The sequence below is a fragment of the Nerophis lumbriciformis genome, linkage group LG09 (assembly GCF_033978685.3).
Source record: "Nerophis lumbriciformis linkage group LG09, RoL_Nlum_v2.1, whole genome shotgun sequence".
Taxonomy (NCBI): Eukaryota; Metazoa; Chordata; class Actinopteri; order Syngnathiformes; family Syngnathidae; genus Nerophis; species Nerophis lumbriciformis.
In genome coordinates this window covers 15,395,624-15,417,684 of record NC_084556.2, presented here as the reverse complement: position 1 = coordinate 15,417,684, position 22,061 = coordinate 15,395,624, and the positions used below count along the sequence as shown (strand labels likewise).

The window sequence follows — 22,061 nt, the reverse complement described above, 5'->3', positions numbered from 1 at the left end:
GGTGCTGGAGCCTATCTCAGCTGCATTCCGGCGGTATATATAGTATATAATATATATTTATATATCCTTTAATCATGCGTAATTTAGGAAAAATAGTTTTTAAAACATGTTTATGCTTGCAATAAACTTCATTCTTTTTTTTCCTCATAAATGCACATAATCAATACTATGTTCACGTATATTCAAATGTTCGAGCACTCCATGCAGTCCGGATTTTTAAAACTTTTATTAGTTACACTCATTAAACGATTAATCAAAGCAAGTAAAAGCTTTTTTTTTAAATCAATAACAACAATATAAATTGTTGCAACCCGAGAGGTAGCTCAATTTCCTTTAGCTGACATCATGTTATTCTTTTAGATGTGATAACATTTTGATGCCATTAATCAATGCTCAATTAATCTGTTATGTTCATCCCTTGTAGTTATGTTTGAATTAGCCTAAACAACACATTTCTAAATGTAAAATAACTAAAGCTGCAGCTATCGATTATTTTAGTAATTGTGTAATCTATCGATTAGTCTGTTCGATTATTCCAGTAATCGGATAAAAAACGCTTTATACCCTCAATGCATATTTTCAGGGGAACTGTTAAAGTCAAAAACATTTCTGCTTGGAAGCATATCATCAACATTGACATTTAACATTTAACATGTGTGCATTTAAATGTTGTTTTGAACATCTCTGCTATGTCCGCGTATTTAAATTTGGAGGTACTCCATGCTGTCCGGATTTTTTAAATGTGTATTACTTACGCTCATTAAATGATTAATCAAAGCAACAGAATATAAAAGGAAGCTTTTTATCAAATTGATTGATTTAATCAATTAATCGTTGCAGCTATAGTTTGAATGAACCTAAACAACCAATTTCCGATGTAAAACAACTATAACTGCAGCTATCGATTATTTTAGTAATCAACTTATCCAGGCTGTATCCTGCCTGTCACCCGAGTGCAGCTGGGCTCCCCTGCAACCCTGAAAGAGACAACCGGTAGGAAATGGATGGATGGAGTAATCGATCGATTAGTTTAATCTAGTAATCGGATTAAACACACTTTATAACCTCAATGCCTCAAAAATAGTTTTAATTAACCATTTTTCTGCTTGCTATAACCTTCATTCTTTTTATTCTAATGTATGCACATCATAAACATTGAAATTGCACTTTTTCATGTGTGCATTAATGACAATACAAAAAAAAAAACACTCACTGCTGTTTACAAATTAAGACACCCGCACACCACCAATTTAATGTGCAATCTATTGCAGCAGCCATACAGAAATTAATGTCAACATATTTTTAAAGTTCCGGGCACTTAATCAATTTGTATTAGTTACAAGCATTAAATGATCGAGAAACAAAATATAAATCAAAGCTTTTGTCTGCTCTAAATTAATAGCTCTAAAAATGACATTGTCTTATTTTATTTGATTCATTCCAGGTTTGCGTCAATATTCCTGCAGAAAGGACCCCAACGTATTGGCAGTGTGTACAAAAAGGCCATGTTCCGACAGTACACCGATGCCACATACAGCACACAAGCCCCCCGACCACCCTGGTTGGGCTTCCTGGGGCCCGTACTGCGAGCGGAGGTTGACGAAGTTATCGTGGTCCACCTGAAAAACCTCGCATCCAGGAGCTACTCCATGCATCCTCATGGAGTTTTTTACGAGAAGAACATGGAGGGTAACTGTCCTGTTGTTGAAGAGATACTGGAAGATATCTTTAAGCCACGGGTGTCAAACTCATTTTAGATCGGGGGGCCACATGGAGAAAAATCTACTCCCAAGTGGGCCGGACTGGTAAAATCAAGGCACGATAACTTAAAAATAAAGACAACTTCAGATTGTTTTCTTTGTTAAAAAATAGAACAAGCACATTCTGAAATTGTACAAATCATATTGTTGTTTTTTTACACTTACATGTTGCGGTTAGTAGTATTCCATCTTTATTTGTCGTTATTTGTATTTTCTGAATAAATTATGTGATAATGTTCATCAGTCAACTCATTGGTGTTATTTTTCAATCTATCAAGATAACAAAATAATATCCAAATCAAATTACAGGATGTTATTCATGTAGTTTCATCATTATCCTCGACTTTTACCATGAATTGATTAACGTGGACCCCGACTTAAACAAGTTGAAAAACTTATTCGGGTGTTACCATTTAGTGGTCAATTGTACGGAATATGTACTGTACTGTGCAATCTACTAATAAAAGTTTCAATCAATCAATTTCAATCAATGATGTTCTAACATCATGTGGTTTATTTTGTACATATGTAGCATCATCTACAAATATATAAAGAATTGCTGTTGCGACATCCAGTGGACACATTTAGAACAGCTGTTTCTTTCATTCAAAAATTTCAGGTTAATTGTTATACTTAGCAAAGTCATCCCGCGGGCCACATAAAACCTGTTCGCGGGCCTGATCCGGCCCTCGGGCCGTACGTTTGACACCCCTGGTTTAAGCCTATTGTTATGCAACAGGCCCCCATCCCCCAGTCACCAGTGGGAGAGATAGCCCTTGCCTTTGGAATGTCCTTTTGCTGACGGAAACCTAAAGTAAACATTTGTTTTCCATGAAAAAGAACAGTGCTAGATATATTTATTCCAATTGATAAGCTTATGGTGAGGGTTGTTGAGGACACGTGTGGACAATGAAGAAGAGTGGTGCTTTCTGTCCGTACAAGAAAAAGTACTGATAAAATCAGCAAATGCAGAGAAAATACTGCAGCTGTGGAATTTCAACAATGTGGGATAAATGAAGTTGATCTTTACTAAATAAAAAAGTATCAATAACTATTTCAACATATTTTCATATTTTACTCACCATAATATGTTGAGTTAATACTCTTTTAAATTCTAAGGAGCGCTCTATCCAGACGGGACGTCTGGTAAGCTAAAGGAGGACGACTCCGTACCACCGGGGGGAAGCTACACGTACCGCTGGGAGGTCAGATCCCAATTTGCCCCCACGGATGACGATGCCAACTGCCTGACCTGGGTCTACCACTCTCACGTGGACGCCCCCAGGGATATCGCCTCAGGACTTATAGGGGCCCTGCTTACATGCAAAAAAGGTACGCACTGGAGACGTGTCCTTCCATGTCATGAATTACTGTATAGTGCACATTCATTTAGGTTTAGGGGACGGCGTGGCGCGGGTTGGGAGAGTGGCCGTACCAGCAACCTGAGGGTTCCTAGTTCGATTCCCACCTACTACCAACCTCGTCACGTCTGTTGTGTCCTTGAACAAGACACTTCACCCTTGCTCCTGATGGGTTAGGGCCTTGCATGGCAGCTCCTGCCATCAGTGTGTGAAAGTGTGTGTGAATGTGGAAATAGTGTCAAAGCGCTTTGAGTACCTTGAAGGTAGAAAAGCGCTATACAAGTACCGTATTTTTCGGAGTATAAGTCGCACCGGAGTATAAGTCGCACCTGCCGAAAATGCATAATAAAAAAGGAAAAAAACATATATAAGTCGCACTGGAGCCCGGCCAAACTATGAAAAAACTGCGACTTATAGTCCGAAAAATACGGTGTAACCCATTTTTGGATTTTGGAAAAACAACCAAAAAATAGGACTGAGCAGACTGCAGACTTCCATTGCATTCAACGAAAACTACTTCCTGGATCATGCTAATAAATTTAGAGACTTCAAAAACGTAATTTTGTTTGTGTGGTGGACTGTTCCATTCATACCATAAAACATCATTCCACCGAATGGTACAGTTCAGTCTGGTTTGCCTCATTTCCTGCATACGTCTCTACAATGGCAATTATTAATTACATCACTATGTAAACAATCATTCAAGTACAGTGGTATGTTTAGCTCCACTCTGCATACCGTACTACTGCGACCCATACCCAAAAGCAGACTAAAAATTAGGAAAGATATGTTCAAATATGTCAAAATATTTACCATACTGGACAATTAATCAATTAACTAATTGTTCAGAATTGGCTTCAGGCTACTTACTGAGTGCAATACTTGGCTGTAGCCACTAGAGTTGCTGTGGGTTGAGTCTCAACTACCGTATTCAATATAACTGAAGATTTTTTTAATAGAATACATCATATTTTGAGTCTATGAGTTTTAGCCATGCAAATCAACAGGTGGTTAACAAATTGCAGGGCTTTTCTTCCTGTCACTCACACACACCGGTGACTTGGGGCTTCATTTACAAAGAAAAGTTGCGTCAACAGGGGTGCAATGTACGTACGTAACTTTCTCCGCAAACGGCATTCATAGAAAAATTCTACGTCGAAAAAGTTGCCTATTCCTGCGCAACCTTTCGACCACGCGTAGAGCTCACACAAAGTTTTTCAGACATGGGAATCAGCGACGCCCGATGGTGCTATGAAGTAAAGTTCATACTCACATGAAAAAACACATATGTACTATAAAATACTTCAAGCATTCCTCTACTTGTGAATGTATTGTATATTTAATTGTTAGGGCCTAAATCAGGGGTGTCCAAACTACGGCTTGTGGGCCAATAGCAGCCCGCCGGCTTGTTCAATTTGGCCCGCTAGACGTCAGGAGTCTAATTGGAAACTAAAAAGGAATCTGGCCCGTGGGGTGTTTTCAACTTAACACACATTGGTCACAACAAAACCTGCTCACTGAACTTTGTAGATTTATTTTATTTTTTTTAAACAGTTAAGCAGAATAAGAATAATTACAATAAGAGCACAATTCATTTAGAGTCTCTGTATTCATTAATATGCAAAATATATCCTGATCATCAGAACAATACGGGGAGGAGAACATGCAATATCATTATTTAGCCCACGCAGACTGTTTTACTAAACTATAAAGCGGCATTTAAATGAGTATCATTATTTAAATAATCTGACAGTTACACACAGAATCAGTGCCGCTGCTGCAAAGACAGACGATGGACAGACAAGAATCCTCCGTCCTACGTGTGTGTGTCAACATATTTGGCCTGACATAAATAAAAAATATTAGACATATTGTCTATTCAGCAACAACCTTTTATCATTGATACTGCATGCTGAGTGACTTAGAGGGGAATTGCACTCTTTTTAGAATTTTGACTATCGTTCACAATCGTTATGAAAGACAAGACGACGGATCGATTTATTTTCAATGCATTCTAAATAATAAGTAAACGTAAATAAAAGTCAGCTTACAGCAGAGCCAATGGAAGTTCCACTATTCTGTCCATAAAATCAAATAAATAACCATTCAAAAAGCGCCAACAATACTCAATTTACATTTCGTGACTTGAATATTAACCAAGTATTAGTGATATTATTATAAGCGCTAACGCAGATGAACTATTTAAAGCAGCTACGTGATCACTTCCACGTGTCCCTATGTCCCCATGCTGCTTCCTCGCTTTCTTGCTCCCTGCAAGTTTATTCTAAACCATAAATCATGCCTCTCACCTGAAAAGTAGATGGCTGAGAATATAATGCAACAAGTTGGTACACTTTGACTGCCATTTAGGACCTGGAACTGGCGAGAACAACACGAAAAGTGCTTGTTGCCCCCCTACCCTGTTTCTTCGCCAGGATTATGAGACATTTTTTTATCTAAATAGGAATATATGAATATCCTAGCAGTTGGCATCCTAATGACAGCAGACATTGTACAGTAAGTGATGTTTTATTACGTTTGTTGGTTCTCATAAAGTCTGCAGTGAGTTGTCTGTGGAGACAGTGCACACAATGTTCATTGTTGAAAATGACTGGCCTCTGGTCTTAGTATTGTAGGAGTCAATTTCTGTCATTAACATTTTGGTGTGTGACATTTACAAAAAATCTGGCTGAGCTCAGAAGGATGTGTGTGTGTGTGTGTGTGTGTGTGTGTGTGTGTGTGTGTGTGTGTGTGTGTGTGTGTGTGTGTGTGTGTGTGCGCGCGTGTGTGTGTGTGGAAGGGATGGAGTGATGTTCCTGTTTGCCCATGCGTATGATGTGGCTCTTTGCGGTAACACAGTAAAAAATGGGGCTCTTGGTCTCTGACTGGTTGGTCACCACCGGTACCGAGCTAAAACCAGGTACTAATATGTAAGAAAAGTTGCATAATAGGTACCCTTTAGATGTCATTGTCAAGTATCATTGCGTCGAAACCAAGGGTAGTATCAGTATATGATCGATACTAGACTGATAAGGTAGATATTTTATATTTTAAAAATAATTGTTTTTGTTGTGTAAATGTTTACCAACTCTGGGAATGATTCCCTGGAAACAGGAGGACTTTGAGAACAAAACCCAAAGGATTTAAATGAGAAGTAGATAGTAGTTTTGGTTGAGTTGTTGCTTTGTTTGGCTTAAACAATTGTATGTAACAAAAGACAATAAGGGACTAGTTTGAATATTGTGTTGATATTGGTAAACTGTCAATAGCACTCACCAGAAATACATTGAACAAATTAACTGTTAATACATGTGATTGGTATTGGTGTTGGTATTGGTACAGCGGATCCCACTCATGGATGATCGGTATCAGAATCGACAGCATAAAACCCTGATCGGACCATTCCTAGTACATACATATACTATTACATACTATACTAAACAATATAAAATAATAATTTACGGCGTAACTTGTACACGTTTCATTTTGCAGGAATCCTTAATGATAGTGAAAAGGGGACCGGTCGCAACGACGTGGCCCAGGATGTCTTTCTGATGTTCAACGTAGTGGATGAGAACCTGAGCTGGTACCTTGAGGACAATATTGAGAGCTTCACAGATCGACCCGAGGTCTTCGAGGATGAAGACTTTGAGGAGTCAAACCTGATGCACGGTGAACTTAACGAAAAATTTTAAGTTTGTTTGAACTAATCCCTCCTTCTAACCTGTGCTTGTCCTCCCTGTGTGATAGCCATCAATGGGTACATGTTTGGTAACCTGCCCGGAATTGAGCTGTGCCAGCAGCGTGCAGTGGCTTGGCATTTGTTTGGCATGGGTAACGAGGTGGATATTCACTCGGCCTTTTTCCACGGGAATACTTTACTGGACCGCGGCCACCGAACGGACGTCCTGAGCCTTTTCCCGGCCACTTTTGCTACCGCTGAGATGGTCCCGACAGCGAAGGGCAAATGGCTGTTGTCCTGCCAAGTTAACGACCACATGCAGGGTACAGCGCCTGACCTTTAACCCCTATCCACATCTGAGCCTGTACTGTAAACATGCAGAGACTTGCTGTGTATCCTGAAAGTCTGTCCAAAGTCTCTCCAACAAAGAAATTATTGAGACAGTCGTAACTCCATACCCATGCCGTTCCCTTGTATCATAATTGTATTTTATTTATTCTCTGATATTAAGAAAGCGGAATCATCCTCGTTTTTATTGCTATTTCTGTCTTTTCCTTGCAGCCGGGATGCAGGCCTTTTATCAAGTCAAGTCCTGCAGCAATGAGGTCAACTCCACAGCCATGAGCGGTGTTGTCAGGAATTACTATGTAGCAGCAGAGGAATTGATGTGGGACTACGCTCCATCAGAAAGAGATTTGATCAGAAATGTTTCCCTAACTGAAGCCAACAGGTATGATTTCTAAATAGGAGAAAACTATCTCATTAGCCCTCCATAGAGCACTTTTTAAAATGCATGGTAAAAGTAGTCAGATTAAATTTAATTAAATACATTTTTGGGGAATTCCTATTATTCCATAATTATTATGTTCAATTTGAAGAAATATAATTAATTGTTTTTATATTTTATTTATATATACTACATATTAGTACCTCAACTTAAGAGTGCCCCAACTTTGTTTTGAAATAAGAGCTGTCTCTTAATTCCTTTAAGTTGCAAGCATAAATTTGAGTTACAAGCCGGTAAGATCCGCCCAAAACATCTGTACTCGCTAGCATTAGCTTATAGATAGAGATGGACATAACTTTCTTTTCCGAACATTGGAAGGAAAAAAGTGAGTGTAAAGGACAGTGCTGAGAAGAAGAAGTGGATGATATTCTTTGAATTAATGAAATAAATAATCAGAAACATCCCCTGAGCGTGTCGCCAACTTGGCAAAGCAATTCCAGCGTATTACTGCTTCTCTGCACCTTACTGAAGCAGAACAGGTCTAACGCCAACCAAGAAGGATACAATAATATCTAATCGGCGGATAGTCATCAATGAAAAAATGGAGAAGCAGCTGGAAAAAAATATCGTATAAATCCACTCTCCAAGCTCAATGTTGTACAAAACAATTACATTACATAATACAAATACTGTAGTTGTTAGTAGTACACACAACTAATTAAACTGATTTAGATTAATTTCAATAGAAATATGTATTTGATATACAAGTATTTTGAGTTAAGTGCTCTGTCACAGAACCAATAAAGCTTCAATTTGAGGTACTACTGAATTGTTGTCAGTTGAACATACAACATGTTTCTTTTCAGGACTACGCTATAATCCTGTTTATATTTATATAAACAGGAGGATAGTTTTACTAAACATGACTTTTAGAAGTATTTATAATTGTTCTCTTCATATTTAATTTATAAAAACATTATTTATATTTTGGTCAAGTTTATACACTTAAGAAAAAATTACACTATTTGTTTTGATGTTTTCAAGACTATATTATCTTTAATTTCCCTTAATATGATAACTTTTTACAGTGTATATTTATCCCATTATTTTATATTGCATACTTTTATGTATTTATATTGTAATGTGCTCTCTTTTATTTATTTGTATTTTTTAAAGATGCTGCTGTTATTTCTGGTGCGGCTAAATTGTGTTTTATTGTCTCACTGAAGCAATGACATTACATAACTTAATTCATCATTCAAACAGAAAAATAATGTAATCATATATTTAAATAAATATAATTTTTTTTAAACATGTTACATAGTCTTAGTGTTACCAATAAATACCAAAGCGGTTTTGCAGTGTCTTGTTTTGTAAAGAAAATTATTCAAACAAATAGAAATAGGATGGGCACAAAACAATTACTGTATACATTGATATGTTTTATACGCTGTATATTACATATATATACACACAGTATGTATATATATATATATATATATATATATATATATATATATATATATATATATATATATATATATATATATATATATATATATATATATATATACATATATCATGAAACAGGCCTGTAGAGATGAAATAGTCTTGTGATTTTTTCCCACACATACATATATATATACCGGTATATATATATATACATACACATATATATATATATATTTGTTAATGATTAAATAATTAATCAGTTTTTTTCAAGTGACTCAAAATGTACATTTTGTACTAATTACTGCATCACCTTTTTGTTCATTCCTCATTTCCAGTGCATCAGAGACGTTTTTCGGTAAAGACGGCGGTCGGATTGGTGGTCGCTATTATAAGGCATTATACAGAGAGTACACAGACGATACATTCAGCACTAAAAAAAGCCGTCAATCGGATTCCTTCCACCTGGGAATCTTAGGTGAGGTTTAAAGTTCCTAAAAGTTTGAGTTGAACTTAAATTTTTCCCCATAACGTCTTCGACTTACACCCCTTAAATGTTCAGGTCCGATCCTTAGGGCGGAGGAAGGAGACACCCTCCGAGTGACTTTCAAGAATAAAGCTGCTGGAAGTTGCAGTATTCAGCCTCATGGTCTGCACTATGATAAACGTTTCCAGGGAAGCAGCTATGAGGATGGTGAGAACGCAATGAACGAAGGTCGTAAAAAACCTACATTATCTTTCCTGATGTCAGTTCTTTCCGTGAATAAGGTGTTGACAAGCCTGGCGCCCACGTTGGTCCGGGGGAAACCTTTATCTACAACTGGCAGGTCCTTGAAGGTCCGTCGTCCTCGGATTCTCCATGCATCCCTTACTTGTACTACTCTGCAACGGACCCTGTGGAGGATACCAACACAGGATTAGTAGGACCTTTGCTCGTGTGTGCCAAAGGAACGCTAGGAGAGAACGGAACTCAGGTTATTTAATGTGAAATAATACTCTGAGAAAATGCTGCAGCTTTCTCTTTAAATAAGTGGTTACTTTCACTATTGTTAGCTAAACAAAACAGCTGACAACGACATTAGGTACAGAACAATATTCCTTGTGGATCAATAACGTTTGTCTAAGTCTTAGTCTAAGTCTACAGTCGCGATCAAAAGTTTACATACACTTGTAAAGAACATAATGTCATGGCTGTCTTGAGTTTCCAATAATTTCTACAATTCTTTTTTTTTTTGTGATGGAGTGATTGGAGCACAAACTTGTTTGTCACAAAAAACATTCATGAAGTTTGGTTCTTTTATGAATTTATTATGGGTCTACTGAAAATGTGACCAAATATGCTGGGTCAAAAGTATGCATACAGCAATGTTAATATTTGGTTACATGTCCCTTGGCAAGTTTCACTGCAATAAGGCGCTTTTGGTAGCCTTCCACAAGCTTCTGGCAAGCTTCTGGTTGATTTTTTGACCACTTTTGACAAAATTGGTGCAGTTCAGCTAAATTTGTTGGTTTTCTGACATGGACTTGTTTCTTCAGCATTGTCCACACGTTTAAGTCAGGACTTTGGGAAGGCCAGTCCAAAATCTTAATTCTAGCCTGATTTAGCCATTCCTTTACCACATTTGACATGTGTTTGGGGTCATTGTCCTGTTGGAACACCCAACTGCGCCCAAGACCCAACCTCCGGGTTCATTTTAGGTTGTCCTGAAGAATTTGGAGGTAAACCTCCTTTTTCATTGTCCCATTTAAAGCACCAGTTCCATTGGCAGCAAAACAGGCCCAGAGCATAATACTACCACCACCATGCTTGACGGTGGGCGTGGTGTTCCTGGGATTAAAGGCCTCACCTTTTCTACTCCAAACATATTGCTGGGTATTGTGGCCAAACAGCTCAATTTTTGTTTCATCTGACCACAGAACTTTCCTCCAGAAGGTCTTATCTTTGTCCATGTGATGTCAGATGAAACAAAAAGTGAGCTGTTTGGCCACAATACCCAACAATATGTTTGGAGGAGAAAAGGTGAGGCCTTTAATCCCAGGAACACCATTCCTACCGTCAAGCATGGTGGTGGTAGTATTATGCTATTGGCCTGTTTTGCTGCCAATGGAACTGGTGCTTTAAATGGGACAATGAAAAAGGAGGTTTACCTCCAAATTCTTCAGGACAACCTAAAATGAACCCGGAGGTTGGGTCTTGGGCGCAGTTGGGTGTTCCAACAGGACAATGACCCCAAACACATGTCAAAAGTGGTAAAGGAATGACTAAATGAGGCTAGAATTAAGGTTTTAGAATGACCTTCCCAAAGTCCTGACTTAAACGTGTGGACAATGCTGAAGAAACAAGTCCATGTCAGAAAACCAACAAACTTAGCTGAACTGCACCAATTTTGTCAAGAGGAGTGGTCAAAAATTCAACCAGAAGCTTGTGGAGGGCTACCAAAAGCGCCTTATTGCAGTGAAACTTGCCAAGGGACATGTAACCAAATATTAGCATTGCTGTATTTATACTTTTGACCCAGCAGATTTGGTCACATTTTCAGTAGACCCATAATAAATTCATAAAAGAACCAAACTTCATGAATGTTTTTTGTGACCAACAAGTATGTGCTCCAATCACCCTATCTAAAAATAAGAGTTGTAGAAATTATTGCAAACTCAAGACAGCCATGACATTATGTTCTTCACAAGTGTATGTAAACTTTTGATCGCGACTGTAAGTCCAAGGTACACTTGCACAATATAAAGCAACCACATTCAACTGGTGGACCATGATTATTATTACTAGTAGTAAAAACAACAGAGCTATACTGTCTATAGAGGATGTTATGCTATAATTGATGCAATATTGCATAAATACAGGACGTTCAATTTGAATTTTTCTTCAAATCCAAACAGTACACACAAGTCGTTTTGTTTTGAAGGGCGTAAAAATATTTTGGAGTCATATTCTTTTCCCACTTTTTTTTTGCTTAAATCAATCAAATTATTTAGATAATCTTACAGGTTTAAATGAGTAAAATTGTTAATGTTATGCCAATTTATACTAATTAACAATTGTGAGATAATTTGGGGCAGTACGGTGGGACAGGTGTTAGTGCATGTGCCTCACAATACGAAGGTACTGGGTTCGATCCCCGGGCTCGGGGTCTTTCTGTGTGGAATTTGCATGTTCTCCCCGTGACTGCATGAGTTCCCTGCGGGTACGCCATCCAAAGATGCACCTGGGGATAGGTTGATTGGCAACACTAAATTGGCCCTAGTGCGTGAATGTGAGTGTGAATGTTGTTTGTCTATCTGTGTTAGCCCTGTGATGAGGTGGCAACTTGTCCAGGGTGTACCCTGCCTTCCGCCCGAATGCAGCTGAGATAGGCTCCGGCACTCCCCGCGACCCCGAAAGGGACAGGCGGTAGAAAATGGATGGATGGATGACATAATTTGATCAAAAAGGCCTGCAAAAGGTAAACATTAGGGCTGTCAAAATGTTAACTCATATGATTAATCACAATATATACTGCATTAATTATGTATGAATGCAAAATGAATCACTCAATTTATTTTGACCGTACATGCTCCTTTACCGTAACTGTGGATGGTTACCTGAAAGGCGGCACAGGTTGTTATACAGTCAGTGATCAGGTCAATGCATACATCAGTGTAAAGATGAGTGAGGAGACTCTGCCTGCTGTGCTCGCTGGCAAATTTCACTTCAAAATACTTTCCTTACTTTCGATAAAACTCCTTAGTAAGTTTTCAGCAAATACATGACAATCATTCAATTACAACATTAAAAAATGTTCTCCAATGACATTCTGATTATAAAATTGCATTTGTTTCCAAATATTGGGCTCTTTTTTAGTTATTTCAAATTATGCCACCTGTGCTTAATCATGATTCATATGAATTCAAAAGTGTGATTAATCTGATTTTCCTTTTTTTTTTAATCATTTGACAGCACAAATTGTATTATATTTTTTTAATTTGTTTTCCAAAGTTATCATATTTATAGAAATGAACGATATCATAGTTGTAAAAACATTTAAACAAATAATGTAAAGTATTTTTAGAGTACAAATATGACCAAAATATATTTATATGCAAGTGAATAATAATATGTGACTAATAATCATTAATCCAATTTCAGAAGTGCGATTAATCTGATTGAAAAATGAATCATTTTGCAGCATTTGTTAAAATAGAATTTAATTTAAAAAAAAACATTAAATTTTTGGTATTTTTGCTTAGAGCTGAAGTTTATTTAGAGATTTTATGAACGAAATTTAAAAAAACAATAATAATCCAAAATGCTTTCATGCACTTTGAAAATGTAGAGACTTAAATGTTCTGTTTGGCTTTAGGGCAATTTCCAATAACTGTGAGTGTATTGTACACCTGTGAAAGAATCGGACATTAAAAAATCTTAGGAAAAATCATGTCCAATGGAGTCACTCAACAAGAATCATTGACTGGAAAATGCTATAAAAGGACAAAAAAAAATCAGTCTGCATGTTTGCAGTACTGGCTGAAAAACAGCAGAGCCATTCTGAGAATCCTTGACCTAGTGTAAGCAGTTATACAGCAATGTAAAAGTAAACATGTTGTTAAAATAGAAATGCATGGTTGTAAATGACCACAAACTAACCCAATTAGCAGCCGGACGTTTATGATACTGTATAAAGCATGGAACACAAACTTCTATAATAAGTTTATCAGTACATTATTATCCTGGTAAAGACTAATGTTGTGACTTAAGGTTATTGTTTGTGCCTCGTACACAGAAGAGTGTGGACAAGGAGTTCTTTCTGCTGTTTTCTGTCATGGATGAAAACCTGAGCTGGTATTTGGAGTACAACATGGCGATGTTTGGCAGCAACGACACAAACATGGATGATGAAGACTTCCAGGAGAGCAATAAAATGCATGGTATGAAAAGTATTGGGACTTTTTGGAACTTTTTTGGGTTCATACTTATCATGTAATGTACCTCATGTTTTTGTCCATCTCTCCAGCCGTAAACGGTTACATGTACGGGAACCTTCCAGGACTGGATATGTGTGCGGGTGACAAAGTCATGTGGTACACGTTCGGGCTCGGTACCGAGGTGGACATCCACGGCGTTTACTTCCAAGGGAACACCTTCAAAAAGCAGGGCACCACGCGTGACACCGTCAGCCTCTTCCCTCACACCACTGCTACTGTGGAAATGGACCCAAACACTCCTGGTGAGTCATGCTGAATGTTGACAACCTGTTTTGGGAGTGGTCACACATTCATTCATAAGACTGTATTTCATGCAAATATATCATCAACAATCCTGTTTAGATAGCTTCAACTGTGGGGTTCCTGGCAACAGACTTGGTTTCCTACTCATTGTCAGGAAACCCAAGCAAAGTTTTGACATTTTCCGCTGCAGAGATATGTCGAGTATGTACAGTATTTTATCCTAAACAGACATGAGGGTATCATCCCAGCATAGTTCAAGGAGAATTTTGACTATTTACGAGAAATTGTTTGTAGCTGAAATGCCTAGAAAAGAAAGACTGCGCGTAAAGGCCGCCTGGAAGATAACCCCTGTGCTGTGTGAAGAAGCACATGTAAAATGTCAATTAATGAATGACAGGGCGCTTTGTATGAGATTTTACCATCCACGTATTCCTAGCTACTTCCTGTGCTGTCACTGATAAGAATATAATGACAAATTTCCCCTCGTAGTTCAACTATCACGCCGCTAGCGATGTAAAGATAAACCGTAATGATGATAACCGCAGTAAAACCCCAGACGGTTAGTATTGATGTTTTAAGTTTAACTTTGATAAACTCACAAACTGAGTGGTACTAGCTTGCTAGCTTAAATGCTAACATGAAAACAAGAGACATTAACTTTTTTCCCCATTAAAAAACAATATACCCCTATTTGAACTTAAATAAACACATTGCTGTCTGAGCTTCTAAGCTATTCAACTGTGCACATTGAACCCAGAAGCTGTGCTCTCTGAGCCTAAGTGATCGAGGATTACCAGACAGAGGTGTTTTTACGGTGCGTTCAAGGAGCGCTGAACAGACTAGGACACAACACCGGCCAGAAATAATAAGTAATATCTATAGATTTTATTTGTTACGCACTTTTCATTTAATACATCTTAAAGTGCTACAGTACAAATCAATATTTGAAACAATAAAAGCTATTAAAACTAAAACCAAAACACTAAAGCAAACGCGAAACATGCAACATGGGTTTTCTAACAGTGTCTATTTATCTAAGGTTTTTTTTTTGTCTAATAACTTGGTCAAAAGATTTCAGTGTATGTATAAGTACTTTTACAGCACATTCGACAATACTATGATAATAGTGATCATTTTGGTCAGAATATTTGTGACAGGAAATGTTCATATCGTTACATGAGCATGAGTGCTTTTCGAGATAAGCACTAGTACTGGGTTCGAATCCCATTCAGAAATGAGTTACAATGATTTACACATTTATGTTATCCATTCATCCATATTCTACCATATTCTGTCCCTCTCAGGGTCGTGAGGGCTGGTTGCATTAATAATGGTAAATTGTTATTTTGCACACACAAAAAAAAAATTAAAGGGGACCTATGGTGAATTTTGTCTTTTCTGACGTATAAATGTTACAAATGTTGGATACTCTTGTTTAACAATGCCAAAGCGTCAAATCAAAAGGTTTGTGCGTTTTGGGATGAGCTTGCACACATTTCTGCATGGCTGTGTTGGCAGGGTTTTGCAGTCTGGCTACATCGTGACATCGCCGAAAGGCGGCAGCACTTATTTAGACAGTATGTCAAGCTCTGCTTTAGGCTATGAGAAAACACAAAAAGTTAGAATGAAGTATTATTTACATCTAATTTTGCCATGCGCAGAACAACACCAACGTGCAACATGCAGTGACGTAAAAGCTGCTATAACCAAAACATTTTTGTGCAGGTTTGTTCGATTGCAGAGTGTGCAGGTTTACCTAAAGTTGTGACCGGGTGAATCTAAGTTTCTTTTCAAACCAGTGACTGGGAGGAAAAATTTCGGTGACATCTTCAAGATATATATTGAAAGCATATCCAATGCATATGATATTGATCAAAGATTCTGAAACTGTGGTACGGGTACCACTAGTGGTACGCAGACATGTTTTATTTTCCTATATTCAAACAAAATGTTACTGTTTAAACTGTGTAATGTTCTAATATACTTGCTAAATGAAACATCTGTCTTGTTTTGAATCAATGCTTTGGCCTGCTACTGTATTTTATTGTTGGTCATTATGGTGGTACTTGAAGAGTCAAGTGTTTTCTGAGGTGGTATTTGGTGAGAAAAGTTTGAGAACTATAAAGTTAAAGTTAAAGTACCCATGATAAGATTTTAAATGCAGATTAAAATCATCGTAGGGCCCCTTTAGGCATTTTTCCCCCATGGTTTTGTTTTAGTACAAACAAAACAAAACAAAAATTGTTTCACATCAATAAAAAAGTGTGACATTTTTTTGTAATGAGGGGGCCTCGAAAAAAAATACTCTGCTTAGGGCCCCAATTTAGACTGGGGCAGCACTGGAAGAAATATTGGGGACTAAATCAACCTTGCAGTATTCTTTCTTCAGAGCTACTTTTAGAAGCCTCTTTCTCGCTAAATCTGGCAACTTTCCAACTCCTCTTAACAAAAGTTTTCTTCAAAAGCAACAAGCGATTAATCTAGCGACTTTCCCGGATGTTTTGGAGACATGAATGCACATGTCACTCTGCAGTTAATATGCTTGACGAGCAGCGGGGGCTGCCGTGAGCCCCTCCTCACAGACGGTTAGGTTGACAGGAGCCTCGCGCAGCAGTCCTGGCTGCAGTCAGAGCAGAGAGGAGTGTCCAGGCTGCACAAAGCTGCCGCTGTCTACGCCTTGGTTTAAAGACCGATATGTAGGGTAAATGTTAAAATGAAATCGCTGCAACGTACCAGTCCCTTCATTCATGTTAATGAGCCAGTCAATAGGTTCACTCTGTTAGTGACTATCACAACCCTCTAGTCTTTTGATCACAAATAACATGAAACTATGCAGAACAAAATCGATTTAAATTTAAAGAAAACAAACTAAGATTTAACAGACGAAAAGTAATTTGCAATTCACTTTTTATCTCTCCCACACCGTTATTCCATCGTAATTAATTACATAATTGAGGCAACCCTAGTCAGGGGTCAAACTGCATTTGTGAATACACTTTTACGACTTTGTGGTGGTTGACTTTGTCCCAGGTTTACAAGCAGTTTTTAAAGGGGTTGGAGGTGGAGCAGAGACAGTACGCCAACACCTGACACACACCTCTACCGCACTGTTGTAGTAGAAGTAATTCGGGGTCTGACAGCAGATGAAAACTAGCCTTCTGGCTAATTCTGGCTTTTTAAACCGTGTGTAGTCATGTCTTTTATGAAATTGCATTGTGTCCTTTGAAATAAACTAATGTAATCTAATGCATGTCAGACGTTAATTTGCGTAATGGAGCCACTCACTGCTACTTTGTGGGTTGCTAGCATGCCCGCTGTCAGCATTTCTTTTTCAAAGATTAAGTAGCAGCTCAACTTACAAGCTTAATTGGTTTTCTGACGTAGCTCTTACCTCAAAACACTAAATTAAATCAATGTCTCCCATTGAAAGGAGTTGCAATTGTTTTATTTGTGGCTTGGCCCCTAAATCTTTTTTACATGTTACATGTTTTAAAAGAAAAACAAAGTTTAGGATAAAAAAAAGTTGTATAAAAACAATAGAATATATCGTACTACTAACAACCACAGTAGTTTATTGAAGTAATGTAATAATACTGTACAGCACTTACCTTAGAGAGTGAACTTCTACGATATCTCTTTCCAGCTGCTTCTCTGTCAAACACACCATCAGCAGCTTTTTAATATTTGAATGGATAAATGTCTGCCATTTAGATATTATTTTAGCATTTACGACTGCGTTAGACTCATTCTGCTTCAGTCTGGTGCAGACTAGCAGTGTATTATCAATATGCTTTGCCAAGCCATCTTTTTGATGATTTTGTTCTTCAACTCAATGAATATCATCTGATTCTAATGGCGCAGATGCTTGTAACTCAAATTTTGCTTTTAACTCAAAGAACAACAATTAGCCAAGATACATCTCTTATCACAAAACATTCTTAAGTTGGGCCACTCAATGCACAAGCAAATTATAACCTGCTTCTCAGAAAAATAAGAGAAATATAACCTTAGAGAAAAATGTCACTTAAAACGTTTGTATGCATGTACAACACTTAAAACATTTACTATGTGAGAATAAATTATGGAATGGAGTATGCAAAGAAATCAAACAATGTACTAATTTGATGCAGTTTAAGTATTTACAAAGTACAATGAAAAATAATTATGATACACGTCTTAAACTTATTGAAAAAATACATTATTCATGTCATTATATATAACATAACGGACTTAACAATACTGTAGGAGAACTGTTGTATTTTGAATTCATTGATGTAAATTGTGTAACAAATTGAGAACAGGAAGTGAAAATATGTGTTAGTCGTTGCTATGAAGTGGAAAGGAGGTAGGATTAAATAAAGTTTGCTTTTTCCTACACCTTTTTGGACATGTTGTAAAGAGAAATAAAAATATATGATGTATCATGCTAAAATTGTATTCACATTCAAAATAAAAAACGCGCCAACAATACTTAATTTCCATTTCGTGACTTGAATATTAACCAAGTCTTAGTGATATTGTTATTATAAGCGTTAACACAGACAAGTACCGTATTTTTCGGAGTATAAGTCGCACCTGCCAAAAATGCATAATAAAAAAAGAAAAATAACATATATAAGTCGCACTGGAGCCCGGCCAAACTATGAAAAAAACTGCGACTTATAGTCCGAAAAATACGGTAATCAGGAGGCCCAGAATTCCTAGCAACTGCCCTGACTTTTCAGTCAAATTATTCAAAAGTGGAAGAATTTAGAGTTAACCCAAAAGGGTCCTGTTAAAATATGACAAAAAAATGTGCTCTTAGCGCTAAACACTTAAGTTGGGCCTCTCTTAAGTTGAGTGGCCCAACTGTTGTTTAAAAGGCCAAGTCGGGCCAGAGGTTCACAACCGGTACAGTAGCAGGCCCAGTCAAAATTTCCACAGGAATTGTTGTAGTTATGAGAATAAGATGCTCTGCGTGAAAGCTCCTACAAGTGTATAAAGTGTATCGTCTTCTTCTTTTTCTTTATCTGACAGACACTTACGAGGTGAGCTGCAGGGTAACAGACCACTATTCAGCCGGAATGAGGCAACAGTACAGGGTGACCTCCTGCCCGGGCCGCAACATAAAGAGCATGCACACTGTGCCTACCAACACGGTTGAGTATTTTATCGCGGCTGAAGAAGTGGAGTGGGACTACTCGCCTGACAGGCAGTGGGAGCTGGAGAAACACCACAGCACATCTGAGGACAGGTATGCAGGCCTGGGATGTGGGATGAAATGTATTATTCGATGTAAATGCTATTGTTTTTATTCCAGTCCAGGCGATATATTTGTGGGTAAAGGGCTAAATCAAATCGGTTCCCGCTACAAGAAGGCGGTGTATCGAGAATACACCGATGACACCTTCAGAGTTCAGAAGAGAAGGAATGGCAACCAACAGCACTTGGGAATTTTGGGTAATTATTAAGTCTAAGTATAGCTAATTAAAAACGGATGTACAGAAAATTTTGAAAAAATAATTACACCCCTACTTTAGTACAGTATATCTTCTCAAGTGATGATACTAAATAAATGAAGATTGGCTATGACGGAGTCGTTAGTGCCCAAAAAAGACTAAACCCATTGACATTTTTGGTTAAATAGTTGGCAACACAAGTGAATACACTTCACAGTGAACATGTCCCAACACGACACAACCATCTTTGCTTCAGGTGTGCCCTTCGTGCTTAATCAAGCTACAACTGAAGGTGTTATGTGCCAGTCATCAGTGGTTGATTTTTCTGACTTGGACAAAATGTGAATGACAGCCAATGAATGTGATTTTATGTGGAGAGACATTGTATTTAAACCTCACTTGTGTTGGTAGACATTTTTTTCCCCAAGTTGTGCCTATACTGATGAGAGGCAAAATGTCTTGTAAGTCAACCTCAACATTCCAGTTGTTTTTTGGGAATTTTGCCTATGAGAGACATGCCAATTTATTTTTTTGCATTCTAAATCAAAAGTCCGCTTACAATCGAGCCTATGGGAGTCGCACTATTCTGCCTATAAAGCCATTCAATCAGTCAATCAAAGTTTACTTATATAGCCCTTAATCACAAATGTCTCAAAAGGCTGCACAAGCCACAACGACATCCTCGGCTCAGATCCCACATCTTTAAAAAAACAAAACATCCAAAGACCTTCATTAAGGTTTTATATACATGATGTAAGTATGTATGTAATGTAGTAATGGCCACATTTATAATAGCATTTAATATTTACGTATTTTGCTCATTTTAAGCATTACTTACTGCAGACTTCATGAGAATCAACAAACATAATAAAACATCACTTACTGTACAATGTCTGCTGTCATTGGGATGCAGACTGCTATATGTTAATATATTCCCATTTAGATGAAGAATGACCATAATCCTCATGAAGAAATGGGACGGAGACCTTTTCGTGTCGTTCTGGCTATTTTCGGGTCCTAAATGGCTGTTAAGTGTACCGACTTGTCGGAATACGTCCTCAGACTTCTTCTGTCCAGGTGAAATGCACAATTTACGATCTACAATAAACTTCCAGGGAGCAAGGAAGCAAGGAAACACCTCGCCAGTCAATCATGTCGACACAAGCTTGTGATCACAGCGCTGCTATAAATAGTCTGTCTGCGTTATCGCTTGTAATAACAATATCACTAATACTTGGTTAATATTGAAGTCACAAAATGTAAGTGGAGTATTGTTGGCGGTTTTTGAATAGTTATTTATTAAATTTTATGGACGAAATAGCTGACCTGTCATTGACTCTGCTTTAAGATGACTTTTATTTATGTTAATTTACAAGTTGAAATGCATTTTTAAAAACCCTCTATCGTCATGTCTTTCATAATGATTGTGAACGATAGGCAAAATTCCCCAAAAAAGTGTAGTTCCCTTAAGGATGCCACATTAGGTTTAGCTTTGGAGGGACCTACTTGTCCACTCCATCACCTTTAGCATCTTCTAAGTGTTTGGTGTCATTACCATGTTGGAAAAATTCCATGTGGCCCATTTTCCCAAGGGAGGGTATCATGCTCTGCATCATTATGTCACAGAACACTGCAGTACATGATTGCAGCCCCAGACCATGACATTATCACCACTGTTTTTTTTACAGCAAACAAGACAGTGATTTTGCTACTCGTTTTTCCAACTATTTGTGTGTTGACTCATTTTCAATGGATAGCAAATCTATAGAAGCTGTACACTGACTACTCACAAGAATATCAATTTCATTCATAGTTTTGTCCTTTGAGAAGATATCATTAAAATGTTTGCTGAAATGAGAGCAACATAATCACTGTTGTGATATATTGTACATATAAGCCCTGTAAGAGCCAGTTTAGGGTCTTTTTCATGTTTTGGTAGTTAAATCTATTCATCTTTTTCCCGTGTAGGTCCAGTCATCAAGGCAGAGGTGGGAGAACAGATCGTGATTACATTCAAGAACAAAGCCAGCTATCTGTATAACATTAATGCACATGGAGTTCAAGCCAGTGGCACTTCGATTGCTGTCGAACCCGGTAAAAATGCAAGCGAAACTGAGGGCCTGATCTACTAAGATCTAAATATGACACGCTAAACAACGTGTGCAAACTATAAACTTGCACAGAGGGCATGTTGCAGGTGATCTACTAAGACTGCGTGTACAATTGATGACAAGTACAAAAGGGGCCCAGACAGCCCTATTTAAAAGAGGATTTTGCATGCACTATAGAAGCTGTTCCTATAGACATTGATTTCCCTCCACATTCATGACATGCTTTGCTCCAACGGTCCAACATGTGCCGTTTCGTTATGTTGTGCAATATGCAGCACAGGCCACATTTTGTGCAATAAAGAATTGTAATCTA

The 22,061-nt window shown here is 37.7% G+C and overlaps 1 protein-coding gene across 1 annotated transcript in view; it reads left to right on the top strand.

The window, feature by feature from the left end:
* hephl1b (hephaestin-like 1b) overlaps positions 1 to 22,061 on the top strand; it is a 38,290-nt gene that overhangs the window by 9,055 nt on the left and 7,174 nt on the right. The window contains exons 2-14 of the mRNA XM_061962502.2: positions 1,445 to 1,689; positions 2,880 to 3,092; positions 6,614 to 6,793; positions 6,872 to 7,126; positions 7,365 to 7,533; positions 9,318 to 9,457; positions 9,542 to 9,673; positions 9,748 to 9,953; positions 13,755 to 13,899; positions 13,986 to 14,198; positions 19,216 to 19,432; positions 19,499 to 19,638; positions 21,606 to 21,731. Of these exons, the coding sequence (XP_061818486.1) occupies positions 1,445 to 1,689; positions 2,880 to 3,092; positions 6,614 to 6,793; positions 6,872 to 7,126; positions 7,365 to 7,533; positions 9,318 to 9,457; positions 9,542 to 9,673; positions 9,748 to 9,953; positions 13,755 to 13,899; positions 13,986 to 14,198; positions 19,216 to 19,432; positions 19,499 to 19,638; positions 21,606 to 21,731 (2,381 nt within the window). The remainder of the gene's footprint in view (positions 1 to 1,444; positions 1,690 to 2,879; positions 3,093 to 6,613; positions 6,794 to 6,871; positions 7,127 to 7,364; positions 7,534 to 9,317; positions 9,458 to 9,541; positions 9,674 to 9,747; positions 9,954 to 13,754; positions 13,900 to 13,985; positions 14,199 to 19,215; positions 19,433 to 19,498; positions 19,639 to 21,605; positions 21,732 to 22,061) is intronic.